This window comes from Hippichthys cyanospilos, chromosome 21 (genome assembly GCF_059441005.1).
Source record: "Hippichthys cyanospilos isolate Australia breed blue-spotted pipefish chromosome 21, RoL_Hcya_1.0, whole genome shotgun sequence".
NCBI lineage: Eukaryota > Metazoa > Chordata > Actinopteri > Syngnathiformes > Syngnathidae > Hippichthys > Hippichthys cyanospilos.
The window spans coordinates 565,983-580,177 of NC_142389.1; the positions used below are offsets into that span (position 1 = coordinate 565,983).

A 14,195-nucleotide genomic window follows, 5' to 3' on the forward strand; every position below is an offset into this window, starting at 1 on the left:
CTTGTGTCAAGGAAACAAAAACGATGCTTCATTCTTCCCGCTTTATACATTTTAAAAATCACGTCCGTTTTACTTATGTCAAGGAAATAAAACACTGCCAAAGCTTGAATTGTTACCAGGAGAAGACAACTGGCGACGACTACTTGTGAAATGTAGCTTACGTAAGGAAAGCGCTGGAATTCTTATGATGACCTGGCACGAAATGAAGGGCGCGCTTTCATCTCTGGGGCGAGGAGACACTACATGGCTTTAATTGTGATCCCCGGGTCAGGTCACTTTATCATTTCCTACGAAGCGGGAGTTTATAATTGCGGGCAAAGTCGAGCGGCTGCCCGAGGGCCGCCCCCTCCCGGCGGGCAGGCAGCCCGGATTTTGTTCATCGGCGGCGGCTTGCTCCTCGATGCCCCCCCCCCCCGATGAGACGGCGTGGGGCGGCCGGCCGCCGTCAAAGCGCGCAAGCGCCGCGGGGGTTCGCTCTGCTGGCGCGCGGCTGCCGTGGCCGCAAACGGAAGCGCTGGCCGATGGCGTGCGAACGCAGCATCGCTGTGTATACCGAGCTGGATTCCCCCCCCCCCCCCCCCCCCCCCCAAAAAAAAAAAAAAAAATCAGGATGTCAGTCTTATATAAGCAGATTAGCCCCTATGCTAAGTGGCGCCGAGCATACGGTTGGCCCAAAGTCAAAGATAATACGCTTGGTAAAGTATTAGCCCGAATGAAACGGCCTCCGTTTCGCCAACCGTTAACTTATTTTTCCGAGCGTGGCGACGTCGGCATCCTGCGGGGACTTGACCTATTTTCACGCGCTGGCGTGGTGGCTGCCTTGCTTGCAAAACCATCAGAAATAAGAAAGAAAACTAAATCAAACCGGCCGGCGGTCACTAAATAATCATAACGACAGTGTAAATCCGCTTTTGGCGGAGGCGACGGACCGAAGAACGCTCCAAAAAGGGCCCGTTCAAAATGGCGGAGTTGCCATCTTCACCCTGTCCTCGCAAACTCTTGGTCCCGTTTTCGGCTTTCTTGCTGATAAGATAATACGGGGATGCGTTTCCGCCGCAAGCCGGTCACGCTTTCAAGTAACCGATGGCTGCAGAACAAATTTGCATTCTTTCTCTGGTTGGCTCTTGGCCAGGAAATGCAAGATAGAAGTTTTTTCATTTCCAAATTGAAGACTTTTTTTTTTTTTAATTTGGTCAATTCAAACTCAGCAAGACTTCTTTTTACTTGTGGACGTTGCTGATTGGACTCTTGTCCCCTCTGCATTCCCTTGAAGATGTGGCTAAATAAACGTAGTGGTGTATTAAAGCCTATGGTTCTACCCCTTAGCTGGCTTTGTTTACGTGTTACACTTATTTTGTTGCGTTGCGTTTCAATTGGCGTTGAACCGCAGACAAGGTGTTAACTTAAAGCGTGAGTGCGAAAAGAGAAAAAAGAATGAATATGCTTGCAGACAGATGTCGACCAGTGCCTGACAAACGATGGAGCAGAAACAAAATGGTCCAATTTCAAGTGGCGGTGGACAAAATACACCGACGGACCGACCATTCCAATTTTGTCTGGCTTGAAAAAATGATGGAGAAATCCATATGTAAAATAGGGATCTTCTTAAGAAAATGCTAGATCTCATAACCTGAAACGAGCATTATTTTCTCACAAATTTTTTGCTCGGATTTCTTCCGATGTTTTGGCGGCGAGGGCGTAAAGACCCGGAAAGGAGCGGCGTTTATCCGCGCCGACTCCTCGCGTTGCACATGTGGGTCGATGAATTGTCTCGGGCTGTTAGCGGCCGTTTGCGACATCATGCCATGTGACGCCATCGCTTCCCTGGAGGGCGAGTCAGCGGAGCGCGAACACATGCGTGCGTGCGCTTTGCCGTGCGTGCGTGTTTGTTTTTGCGCGTGTGGGCACGTCATCGCTGCCCGAGCGCAGATTATGTCACCGAGTGCCACGCGAGCGGAGCGGTCTCCTCCGCTGCCGCCGCCGCCGCCGCCGCCGCCGCCGCCGCCGCCGCCGCCGCCGCCGCCGCCGCCGCCGCCGCCGCTCTTGTTTTGGAGGCGCAGCCGTCAAGCCGTCCCAAAGCGGCGAGGGGATGAGGAAAGCCCCGAGCGGCGGAATCTCCCGTCCGCGGCCCGAGGACGAAGATCCCGAAGATCCCGAAGACCCCGAAGATCCCGAACACCCCGAAGACCGCTCGTCCGTTCTGACTTGGGACGGATCCTCCTCGTCCGATCGGGATGCGGCGGCGAGGGGGATGAAGAGGAGCCGGGGCTTCGGCGCCTCCCTCGGCCCGGAGGAGGACCCCCGACTCCCGTCCGGCGACGAAGACGCCGAAGAAGACGGCGGGTCCGCCGGGGAAGCCGGCGAGCCGGAGGCTTTGCCGGAGGGCCCCCGAGCCCCCGGGCGGGGCGGCCCCCGGCCTCGGGACTTGTGCTCGGCCATGTACCGGTGCCTGGCTTTCGGCCGGCCCCCTTGTCTCTGGCTCGACAGGTCGGCGGGCGAGCGGCTTTCCGCCCGCCCCTCCAGGGGGTCGGCCTCAGGCGCCCGAAACGGGGTGCGGGAGAGAGACGGGGGCCCCAAAAGAGGCCCCGGCCTTTATCCGGGGGTCTCCCGTTCCTCGCCGAGGCGGCCCGGCGGCGGGCCGGCGACGGCGTCCCCGGCGCCGGAGAGGGACGCCTTCTTGCGAATCGAGCTGGCGGAGGACGGCCAAGACTCCCGCTACCGGGCCGAGTGGAAGCTCTCCGAGACGGCCGGGGACTCGGCGCGGGGCGTCTGGTTCTCCGGGAGCCAGGGGGCCGCGGACCGTTAACCGCTCCCGAAGCGCAGACGCTTTGGGCTTTCCAGACGCGCGAGAAGGGTCGGCGTCGAAGGCGCTTTGGGGGTTGGGACCGAAGGAGCCCAAATGAACCTTTTGAATTGTGGCGACGCTCCGGCAGAGAAAGAGAATGGAAGAAGCGGGACGCTTTTTGGATGTCCCCGCTCGCTTCGGCCCCCTCGTCTTTGCTAGCGCCTTTTGTTTTCCGTTGGTTTTCTGGCCTCGGTGAAACTTGGCGGTCGGCTCCGCGTTCATTAAAAGTGTCCGTCTTGGATTGCGCCCGTATCGTCCTTCTTATTTTCTACCGGCCGACCAAGTATGCGCTCTCGTCCGGTCCAAAAAGTGGACCTCGGACGACTTACTAATGCTCCCGTTTTTTGCCTTTGTTTTTATTTGTTTTGTTTTTTCCTGTGGAGGGCAAAGCGCAGATGTGTCCTTTTTTGCCTTAATTTTCAGATCCGCGCGAGTGCTCCGTCCATCAAATGAAATTGCCACCAAGGTGGAGAAGCAGCATTCCGACATGCCAACCTTTCCTACGTTAGGATAACGGCGCTTCCGTGACACGTGGGCCGAGGCGCAAAGGCTCACGGGTAAGTTCTATCGCCCGTGTTTTTCTCCTTGCCAAATACTTCTTTTTTCTTCACTGAGATGGAATTGAACATTTTGTAGGCCGGCGTATGCTTTCACGTGATCTTTGTTTTTGTTCACGCCTCAATAAGCGCTCGGGAGAAATGGAGCAGGAAATGCGCACGGCCAACAGAGTTCCTGCCACCGCGTTTTCTTGTTCTTATTGTTGGTCTTCTGTTTTTGAAATAAAAATATATTATTCTTGCGACAATCGCGCCACCTGTAAACTTTGAATCGGTTTTGCTGAATATGAACATTTGCTGGACGTCGTCTATCATAAGAGGATGCACAAAAAGAAATACATAAAAATACCAACGCGTTTAACTTCAAAAGAAGAATAAGGTAGAGAATGATAATAAAGTAATACACAAATAACACTAGGGATACAATAATTTACATAAATATGTTTAACCTCAAAAGAATTAGAAGGTAGGGACGAAAAAATCCTGATTAGTTTTAGTCTGGCGACAAAGTCTGCTTGCGGCCCCTTCCGTCTCTAATCTCTGCCTCAGGCCCCCGTGGCTGATCAATATTTCATTTCTCGCGCGAGGAATGGGAAACGCGAGGTCTATTTTTAGCCAGGTAAACAATGCGATTTGTTCGCTTGCCTTGCGACTTTCATTCATTTAATGACAATAAAATCGAAGCCAAAAGTTCAAACGGCAGCCTGCGGGTCACATCAACTTGCACTGCAACCTTTATCCACTAGGCGGCGGCGAAGATCTATTTAAGACCTGCCGACCGAGACTCATCCATACTGTATAAATGTATATAGGTTGATAGCTATTTGTTGTTTGTTTTGCTTGAAACCTTTCTTGAATCATTTATGTGAATGAAAATAGCATTATTTGAGGCCTGCTTAAAAAAAAAACAAAAAACTTTTAAGAAATGGATGCGAAGCTTACATTGTTTAAAACTCCAATTCAATTGTTTGAAATGCGTCCGCACTTTTTCATCGTACAGGTACAGGTTTAGAAACGTCACTGTAAAAATATTCGGAGATTTGACGCAAAGCGACGTTCAAGCTCGCGAGCCGGCTCTATTTCAGCTGTGTGCTATTTGCATGAAAACGATTCTTCTTAAGAACGACGATCTTGGTGACTTGTATATCAAAAGTTGGAATCCAAGAAGGGGAAGCAAAGCGCGATGTTTTGTGACCGGCGGCGTGTTGGATGTTGCGGGCGGAGGCGGGCGGATGCGGGCTGCCCCGTTGCCAGGCGACACGTTTCGGAAGAGGCCCCAAACAAGTCACAACGCCAGCCCGTTTGTGCTGAGAGCTTGTGGGCGGAGCTGTGCGTGTGAACCTCTCCAAATAACACTCCATTTCAAAAGACATCAAATTCAACTCAAGAAAACAAAACGTAATGACGAATTAGCCCGTTTGTGTCATGTCATGTATTGCATTTTTTTTTTTAGTAATGTAATACTGAATTAGCGTTATGCATTTATACTATTGCCGAAAAAGACATTGGATTGAGGAAAAATGTCATTCGTTTATTTATTTAACATTTAAATCTACAATACTGCAAAGCGTATTGCATTCGGGCAAAAAAAGTTTGTTTTTACTCATTTAAAAAAAAAAAAAATCATAAAAAACATCCTTTGAAACCAGCAACTCAAACAAAAGGTCAAACATTGATTACTGTTTTATGTATTCATTTATTTCCCACAAAGTGAATTGCAGTGTAGTACACGGTATAAATATTCATTTTGATAAGGGAAAAAAAGCCTAAGCCAAAAAGATAGGTAGTCCATAGAATATCATGAATGTATGCCATTTGTTTGTTTTGTTTCTTCATGATGTTTCATCAATACTGAGACACCGGAGAAAAGAATCTTTTGCAAAAAAGGGCGAGAGCGCCACGGTCCTCGGGTGATCCCTCCCCTTCGTTATATTCCTTGGAGCCATCGTTAATGTGTGCGCGCCGATCGGTGCAAGCGATGCGTTTTTGCACGATTTATCCGACGATTCCGTCGTATTTCATTCAAATGTCCAACCCCGCCGGACCCGCAAAACCTATGAAAATAAGCAGCCGTTTTCTCCTCGTGGAGAGCAGGCAGGACGACGTTTGCCGGCCGCGCTCGTGTTTGCCAAAGAGTCCGGCGTGACTCAGCGCATCGCCTCGCTCTTGTCGCCTCACACAAAAGAGTTGAAAAGTTTGCACGCGGCCCGCAGCGTCTTTCTTTTTTTTTTTTTTTGCATCCACGCAAAGATTACGTAAGAGGCTCACGCGCATGCTCGCCGTCTCCTAGGCAACCGCATCTTTTCTTTTTGCCTTTCAAACATCCCTCTCATCTGACAGCGCCCTTGCCCTCTCGCTCGCTCGCTCGCTCGCTCGCTCGCCCGCCCGCCCGCTTCCTGTTTGGAGTCTTCCGCTTGCCTGGCGCGCCTTTACCCTATTTTTTGTCACATTATTCATTGGTGTTGTTTAGAGAAAGAAAAAAATGACAATAACAGTGCTGGTTCGACCTCTGAATAGTGTTGGATCCCCGGCACCCGCGATACTAAAATGGAGCAATAAAAAGGACAGAGTTCAACCGCATTTACAAGATTTGAGTAAAAACCAGCAACGGATATGAACAATGTCAAAAACAATCAAATAGAATGAAGTTACATGTAGCGTCCGTCGTCATCTTCATCCCTTTTGGGACAAAAGTCCGCTTGTTTGTTTAGTTTCAACATGTCTGTTTTGTTCCTCCTCTCGAGCTTCGAGTTCGCCTTTGCTTCTTTACGTTGCCTGATTGTGTATTATTTGACCTTTTTTTGCCTGGTTTACTTCGTTTTGGGCCTAAATAGATGCCATTTTACATGCAGGGGGCGAATTTAAAAAAAGAAAACAAAGAAACAGATCCCACAATCTTTGTAAGGCCAAACAAGTCCACTGTGCAATTTTTCTGCGAAAGAAATTTTGAAAACAACTTGATGCCTCGCACGGACCATGACAATGAGGGCTCCACCCAGTGGCGCGGATGTGCAATAACAGCTCACACGGCACTCGCAAAGCTCGCCATCCGGCTTCAACCCCCCCGTAGGAGGGGGAGGAGGACGGTAGTAGCGAAACCTCGTAAGCCTGCGCTTTCCCGTTTGCCATCCTTGCAAAAGGAGGCGCTTTCGCTTGCGCGTCCTCAATGGCTGAATTTCGCGGGCGAGAGCAAACCGGTCCGGACGGCTTCCCGTCGCCGATCGAAAGCCAGGAGGAGGAGGGGGAGGGGCTCCGGTCGGGGATGGTGCTAAGGAGCGGGATTATGGCACGCCGCTTGACATTTTTCTCGCGCCTTTCCATCTCCCCGGAGGGAGCCGGCAGTTGGCGTTTCACGTGCACGCAGCATCCTCCTCCTCCTCGCGCATCGCCCCGCTCACATCCTCCCTCTCTCTCTCGCCCTCCCTCTCTTCCTCCCTCCGCTAGCGCGCACGACTGGCCTCGCCTCGACGCGGACGCGGGCGCGCCATCTCCTCTCCAGGACGGCAAAAGCGAGGAGATGCCGGAGTGAGCGCGAGGATGCGCGGCGGGCAGCTGTAGCCTCCTTTTCTTTTCCGGGAGGTCGCTAAGGACCGTCTCGTCGCCGGGGGGGAAAAAAACAAACAAATACGCGTCCGAGATGTCCACCGCGCCTCCTGCGGCCGACGCCGGCCAAAAGAACTCTTGTAAGCGAACTTGATCTTTTTCCTTTCCTTAGAGATGCCATACATGCGGGTGTGTGTGCGTGTTTGTGTGTCGACATCGGTAAAAGTATGACGCTAACGAAAGAACGGGGAGAGGGACTGAGATGTGACACAAATATGCATCTTTCAATGGATTTGTTTTTTTTTGAAGAAGAAGAAGAATACCACGGAAATGTTCAACGTAGAACAGGAAGCAGAAGTCACACGTGAGCAGAGAAAACGCAAGCTTTTTAGAGGTTAAAAAAGATCAAGGAAAAATGTTGCGGTAACGGCGCAACCACATCCATAGAACATGAAGTAGAGCACACACGGAAAACATCAGTGAAAATGCCAGCTCTTTAGAAGCTTCAAATAGTTCTTTCAAGTTCAATTTGGTCACGTTATATAAAATATTTATGCACGTGTGACGATAACCGTTGAACAGGAAGTAGGGCACACGCTTGCATTAGAAAGAAATATCTGAGGGTCAGGGTTAATAAGAGTGTGATTCATTCGTTGTGCATTTGAGCTATTGGGTGTGTGTGTGTGTGTGTGTGTCTTGTGGGGACCATTTTGGTGCTCAGGGTTCTTTTTGAGGGTCAAGACTTGCTGTTGGAGTATAACTTTCAATTGGCTTTGACAAACGCTTGATGTCAATGGGATGTCCTTACTACGCTAGAAAAAGCCCTATGTGTGTGTGCGGGAGGGAGGGAGGGAGGGAGGGAGGCTGCAGCTTCATTGTGGCCTTCAGCAACACACGCGCACATAAAGTTGTGTGGCGCAAAGTGGGTGATTGATAACATGATGTGACTCATTTTGACTCATCATACACACGCGCACACACTCGCAGACTGCGCAAGATCATACTTGGGGGGGAGGGAAGGGGGGGGGGCAGGCTCGATGGAATGGCTCTTTTATGGCTTCCATTATTACCAGCATCCCACCCCCCCGTCCTCCGGGCGCTTCCTTTCGCCCTCCCGCCCGCCGCCATCGAGTTCTTTATTTACCCACAATCCCCCCTCGCCTGCTCTGGTAACGATGCGATCGGCGGGCAGCCGGCGAAACAAAGCGGACCAGGCTGGCGCGAGGAGGGCGCCGCACCGGTCCATTGTTGAGTTGCCGGCGTGCGAAAATAGTCCCAGCCAGCCTGAGCCGCACGCCGCTCCGTCGAGGCATCAAGTTTCTTTGCTAGCAAAGCGCTAAGCAAATACAGGAAAGCTAATGAAATGAAAAACGCGTCGTTGAAAGGGCCCGCTAATGCTAGCGTGCGAAACCAAAGAGGTCGCTGTTAGACATGACAAGTTGAAGTTGACGTGCCGACAAGAACTCGCGATAAGAGCGCAGTGAAAAGATCAGCGCAAAAAATGACAGGTACTATTCCGGCGCGCGTGCATTATACCGCCCCCTGTGGCCAGCGCGCGCGCCAGAAGGAGCAGCGCCGTTGAATGGATTTCTCCCCATTGCTTCTCAAAGCGTGGGCCGGCCGCGGAGAAATAAATCCATTGTGGGGGTTTTATATCAATGGGTTCGCCCGGCGCGAGGCGAAAAAAACCCAAAACAAACGAGCCGGGCAAAAGTCCCAGCGCCGCGGCCGTTTGGCTCGGCGCTCTCTTCGGGCCGCAAACGTCTTGTTTTTGTCGGAGACGGAACGGGGGGGGGGCTAAAAATACCCAGGCTTAGCGGGAGGAAACGGCGCGAGTCTGGTCGCTTCAGAAGCCTTCGCCATCCTTGCAACATTTTGCCGTCAAAACGTCAAAGGATTCACAAAGGCGGCCCGTCGCCAGGACGGCGCCGAGGACCGGGAAGCGGCCGCCGCGCCCGTCCCCGGTGGCGGCTCGCCGTCATTCGGGGGACGCTACCGAGGAAATCCGCTTCCCGTTCTCGCTTTTGCCCACTCGGCTTAAAGGGGCGGACAGCGTGTGAGATTTGGAGCCTTTTTCATTACGGTGGGCATATAGTGGCTATGACAAACATGGCCGCCTCCGGAGAAGTGCCGCCCCTCATGTACAATGATAAAAACATGGCGTTGGTCATCGTGAACACATTCGTTTGCAAGTGTTTGATTCCCTTTTCATGGAAACGGGTCTGAATCTTACACACTGTCCCTTTAAGGACGACAGAAAGCAATGTTAGGCCGGCCCAAGACCGTGTAGCGCTGCGGAAGTATTGCGTTTGATTCACCAAACATAAGACTAAAAACCTTTTGTCCAAAGCCAAAAGTGTGGGTGCGTCCTATAAACGCTGAACACTAAGGGCACCATTTTGGACACCATTTATGGAAAATGGATCCGTCAAGCGCATAAGCACATTTTTACGCCGTCCGTATTGTTAAATAATTAGGGCCGAGCTGAATGGCGGATGCGATGTGGCTGTTGCGGCTAACAGTAGCGCGTGTTAGCTGAGCTCGCGACGGCGTTCTTTGCAAGAGGGGAAGCGGGCGGACCCAACCCACGTCCGAGCCCATCCTCCCTGGCGCGCAGGAATTTGACTACAAGGGAAAGGTTTGACGTCTCCGGCGTGCGTACGCACAAAATGCGGCCGCGCGCCCGCCGTTTGGACTCCCCCGGTTGAGGGTAAGGGTTAGGCCTAGGCATTCGTCGGCGACGGCTCAAGGTTAAACGCGCGATGCCGACGGACGAGCCGACGGGGGGCTTCTATTTCTTCCATGTGCCCGTCCCAAAACGTTCCCAGCGGATGGCGAAGAGGCGGCGGCGGGCGGCCAATCGGCGGGCGGGCAGCCCAAGCTAAAGGAGCGCCACAAGCCGCTGCTGGAGGAAGCCTTCCAGCAGGACGTGGAGCAGTACCTGTCCACCGGCTACCTCCAGATCGCCCAGAGGAGAGGTGAGGCCCGCCCGGGGGGGAGGGGGAGGGGGAGGGGGTGGGGGGCCAACTCCGTTTTACGCCCCCGCGAGCCACCGCGGATGAAAACCCCATCCCGAACTTCGGAGCTACGCGTGTGGTCTTCACAGATGAAAGAATAACCTTCAAACTCAAAGAAGTCCAAACACATCTTTCCACACTCCATAGACTATATCTAGTTCATGTAATGATACATTTTAGCCACCGGAGGTCATCAAACTCAGCAGCGGTTGACCTTTCACCAGCAGTGACCTTTCCGCGCCGGCGTCGGCCCCTTCGCTGGGGTAGGGGAGCGCAAAATCGGAGCGGTGACAATGGGGTTGGCCCTTTCTTCTGTGCGGGAGGGGCTCGGAGTAAAATGAACCCCCCCACCACCACCACCTTCCACGCCATCCTTCTTGTTCTTGTTCTTGTTCTTTGCAACGCTGCGGCCCCGCTCCGCCCTGCCGGCTTCCCGGAGGTACGCTAGCCAATCACGTCGTCCCGCGCCGCCCGACCGCCGGCTTCCTTCCAACGAGCGTCTTGGTTTTTTTTTTTTTTTCTGGCGGGGGTCCGGCTCGCAGGGCCGACAGGCAGCATGTCGTCCATGGAGGTCAACGTGGACATGCTGGAGCAGATGGACCTGATGGACATGTCGGACCACGAGGCGCTCGACGTCTTCCTGCACTCGGGCGGCGAGGACAACAGCGCCGCCTCGCCCGTGGCGGGTAACGCGCTTGACGCTCGCTTCTTAGATGAAAGAAATAGGGACCCTGCTAGCCACGGGAACCGGAACTAGCCAACTAGCGTCCCCAAACCTAGCGTGGTTCACGTTCATGTCAAATTTCTCTTATCGGAACGTCCAAATTACCGCCTAAAGCCCAGGCGTCGTTACGCCGTCAAAATGAGCAAATCATCATGTGGAAACCCGGACCTCTGACCTCTGAGGTTAATCTTGTCACGTCAAACTCTATGGCGTAACGTCGTGAGCTTTGGTTTTTTTCCCGTGGATTTTTGCGTCAGGTCCCGAGTCCCTGAGCGCCCAGATCAGCCTGGCGGTTCCCACGCCGGCCGAGCTGCGTCACAAGATGGCCGCCCTCCGCGACCCGGAGGACGACGAGGACGGCGAGGACGAGGGGCGGCCGGAGGACGGGCGGGCGCTCAGGAGGAGGCGGAGGAAGAGGGCGCCGCCGCCGCCGCCGCCGCTGGCGCAACCCGACGTTTGAGGGGCCCCAAACAAGGGCAAAAACGCGTCTTGGAGAGCCGCAGAGGGCAAAGGTCGCCGGCCGCCCGGGGGCCCGTCCGGCTCCTCGCGCTTCCGGCCGGGACAAAGCTTCCTTTCGCTTTTTCTTCGGCTTACCCCTTTCCAAAACCTTTTTGTTTCTTGGTCTGTTTTTTTTTTTTGTGAGCGTCGTTGCTTTGCGGAAAGGCTGAAATGTCGTTGCGGTGAATTCTAAGACACTGGCTTCCAAGTACTTTTGGCCCTTTCGCAAGACCTATGTATATATATAGAAAGAAAAGGAAGTCTGCTTAGTAAATCTTAGTATGCACATGACAATAAAGCGCTTGAATCCTTATATATATATATATATATATATATATATATATATATATATATATATATATATATATATATATATATATATATATATGTGTGTGTGTGTGTGTGTGTGTGTGTATATACTATATTTAGTTGTTTTTATTTCTAAAAAAAAATTAAATAAAAGCCTTACTATACATGGTCATTCTTTGCATTCTTTTTTTGCGAAAAAAAGCCTTACTATAGACTCGTTTTTTTTTTCGAAAAAAAAAAGCCTTACAATTGACTGTGGGTTTTGTTTTTTTTGTTTTTTACAGCCTTACTATAGACCGTCGTTTATTTGCAAAAAAAAAAGCCTTACTGTAGACTATCGTTTTTTTTCGGAAAAAAAACAGCCTTACTATAGACTATCGTTTTTTTTTTTTCGAAAAAAAAAGCCTTACTATCGACTGTCGTTTTTGTTTTTTACAGCCTTACTATAGACCGTCGTTTATTTGCAAAAAAAAAACAAGCCTTACTGTAGACTATCGTTTTTTTTCGGAAAAAAAAAAGCCTTACTATAGACTGTTCTTTTTTCGAATCGAGGCCACGAGGGGGCGCCACCGGACCGCAAAGTCCTTTTTGTCCCCGCAGGAGCTATTTCCTGGACGCGGCTACGTTGACCGTGACAAAATTGGGACGATTGTGGTCACGATGTAAAAAAAAAAAGCCTTCCCGGATGTAACGATGATGAAAACAATCATTTTTGGAAAGGTGGGATGTTGACACTAATGACAGAAGAAGAATCATTTTTATGTGTGTGTAGAATTTAGGAAAAAAAAAAACACTCATGACACCACTTTTAACAAACAGCTGCCAACAAAGAAAGCAAACTTTATTTTTGTTAAATTTCCCCACAGTTGTGACGTCATTTGGATTTTTTTTAGATGTACAAACAGTAACAACAGCACCAGAACCAACACAAGTGTCAGTAAACACATTTATACAATATATATATATATATATATATATATATATATATATATATATATATATATATATATATATATATATATATATATAATGAAAACAAATGAAAGCATGACAGGATATAACAGTCAGTGTGTATGAATTTATCTTTATATTTCATTTGATTATGACATTAAAAAAAACCTGGGTGCAATAGAGTACTTTTAAAATACATCATATATACTTTGATATATACATTTTTTTGTTTATATTGTAAGTGCTTTAAGTGGAGCGGTTCATAACAATGAATAAAGAAAAACTTGGAAATGACTCCCAAAGTGTTCGATGGCTAGCTTAGCTTTTACGCATGCTAAAGTTTCGGGGTACTAATTTTCATACACACACACATTATATGTATATATATATATATATATATATATATATATATATATATATATATATATATATATGTGTGTGATCCAAATGCAAAATAAAAACAGATTTGCATGTTTTTCTATGCTAGTGTCAATTTGCTCTGCTAATTTGTAGCAAAGAATTATGGCAATTCACAATGTTTATTACCATAACTAATGTACTATAAACTCTCTCTTGAATTATTAAAAGAAAAAAAAAAAATCAACCCCCCCCCAAGCCTAAGCAGCCCAGTTTTTATTTTTTGGGGCGTACAATACCGTGCAGGTTTAAAGTAATGGCTAGCTTAAAACATGGTAGTGTGACTGAAGGCAGGCAGGCAGGCAGGCAGGCAGGCAGGCAGGCAGGCCAGCCACCTCAGGAAGAGCTTGAAAGAATCATTCTTCACGCTTCAGGATTTTTTCGTTCGGGTCAAATAAAAGGCAACCGGAGGCCTCGGCTTGAGGCCTCGCTTTTAGCGTTGGAGTTATTTGACGTAAATTTCTCAAAGCCGGCTTTCGTGGTCTTCGGGAAAAAGTCAAGCGGGATTCCGGCCGCGCTGCCGTAAGCTTCGTTCGTTTTATTTTGAAGGGCGGAAGAAGACGGAATCGGTAAACTTTGCACAAAACGATTACGCCGAGCTAGCATCGCGCTAACAAATGCGAGAAATGGCGACGATGATCCAAGTGAGACTTTTTGCCGGCAAATCCAAAAGATGGATGACACGTCACGACGTCTTGACTCATTTCAACGCGTTAGCATGCACATGCGACATAGGCAATTGAAAAACAAACAAACAAAAAAGAATCCTTATTATTTAGCGTGTTATTTACACCACATGTGTGTTGGACTCTTGAGGTTGTGTTTGTCGAGTTGGCCAAAAAGATCGTCCGGGTTGCATAGTCACGCCCCCCCCCCCCCCCCCCCCCCCCCGAAACAATGACGGAAAAAAAGCCGTTCTTCAATTGCGGCCCGCAAATGCTGCCCCTCGCAAAGAAAGAAAATACATTAAAAAAAATAATGAAAAAGCGGCATCCTTCAGCCTTCATGGCTGCGCATGACGATGGGCGATCTGATTGGCCGTCGAAAATGTTTTGAGGCTCCTTCGGATTTTGCCAACAATACCGGAAAAAAAGCACCGTTACGCGGACATCAGAATTGTATGCGAGCCCTCGTCGCGGAGGGGAACGCCAAAACATCAAACGCCGCATCTCCGCTAAAGGACACGTAAACAACGTCTTTCGCGGAAAACAAGCCAAAAAAAAAAAATACAAAATCCACGCCGGAAAGGTTTCCGGAGGCCGGAAATTCAATCAAGGCACGTTCGGGAATCCCAAATTTCTCAGCTCACGTGGCTAACGTTACCTTACGACTAA

General features: G+C 49.9%; 2 protein-coding genes across 5 annotated transcripts; both read left to right on the forward strand.

The window, feature by feature from the left end:
• Positions 1–1,766: 1,766 nt before the first annotated feature.
• LOC148405967 (uncharacterized) lies at positions 1,767–3,086 on the forward strand. Its single transcript, XM_088404280.1, has one exon. The coding sequence runs from the start codon at positions 2,090–2,092 to the stop codon at positions 2,804–2,806; it is 717 nt and encodes a 238-aa protein (XP_088260406.1). The 5' UTR covers positions 1,767–2,089; the 3' UTR covers positions 2,807–3,086.
• A 189-nt stretch (positions 3,087–3,275) lies between these two features.
• Positions 3,276–11,497, forward strand: dtnbp1b (dystrobrevin binding protein 1b). 4 transcript variants are annotated; one of them, XM_088404283.1, is made up of 5 exons: positions 3,276–3,402; positions 6,847–7,085; positions 9,774–9,923; positions 10,505–10,648; positions 10,944–11,497. In XM_088404283.1, exons 2-5 carry the CDS (start codon positions 7,040–7,042, stop codon positions 11,144–11,146), a joined length of 543 nt encoding a protein of 180 aa, XP_088260409.1. In that variant the 5' UTR covers positions 3,276–3,402; positions 6,847–7,039; the 3' UTR covers positions 11,147–11,497. The 4 variants fall into 4 exon arrangements, with proteins under 4 accessions (XP_088260409.1, XP_088260408.1, XP_088260407.1 ...); XM_088404282.1 differs by lacking the exon at positions 3,276–3,402 and adding an exon at positions 6,423–6,504; XM_088404281.1 differs by lacking the exon at positions 3,276–3,402 and having other exon boundaries at positions 6,525–7,085.
• Positions 11,498–14,195: the final 2,698 nt, after the last annotated feature.

Bases quoted from the DNA above. Each gene is read 5' to 3' on its own strand.
- LOC148405967 (XM_088404280.1), top strand. From the start codon at position 2,090: ATGAGGAAAGCCCCGAGCGGCGGAATCTCCCGTCCGCGGCCCGAGGAC.
- dtnbp1b (XM_088404283.1), top strand. From the start codon at position 7,040: ATGTCCACCGCGCCTCCTGCGGCCGACGCCGGCCAAAAGAACTCTT. The intron at 7,086-9,773 runs GTAAGCGAACTT...AAACGTTCCCAG, and splicing joins CGCCGGCCAAAAGAACTCTT to CGGATGGCGAAGAGGCGGCG. The intron at 10,649-10,943 runs GTAACGCGCTTG...TTTTTGCGTCAG, and splicing joins CGCCGCCTCGCCCGTGGCGG to GTCCCGAGTCCCTGAGCGCC.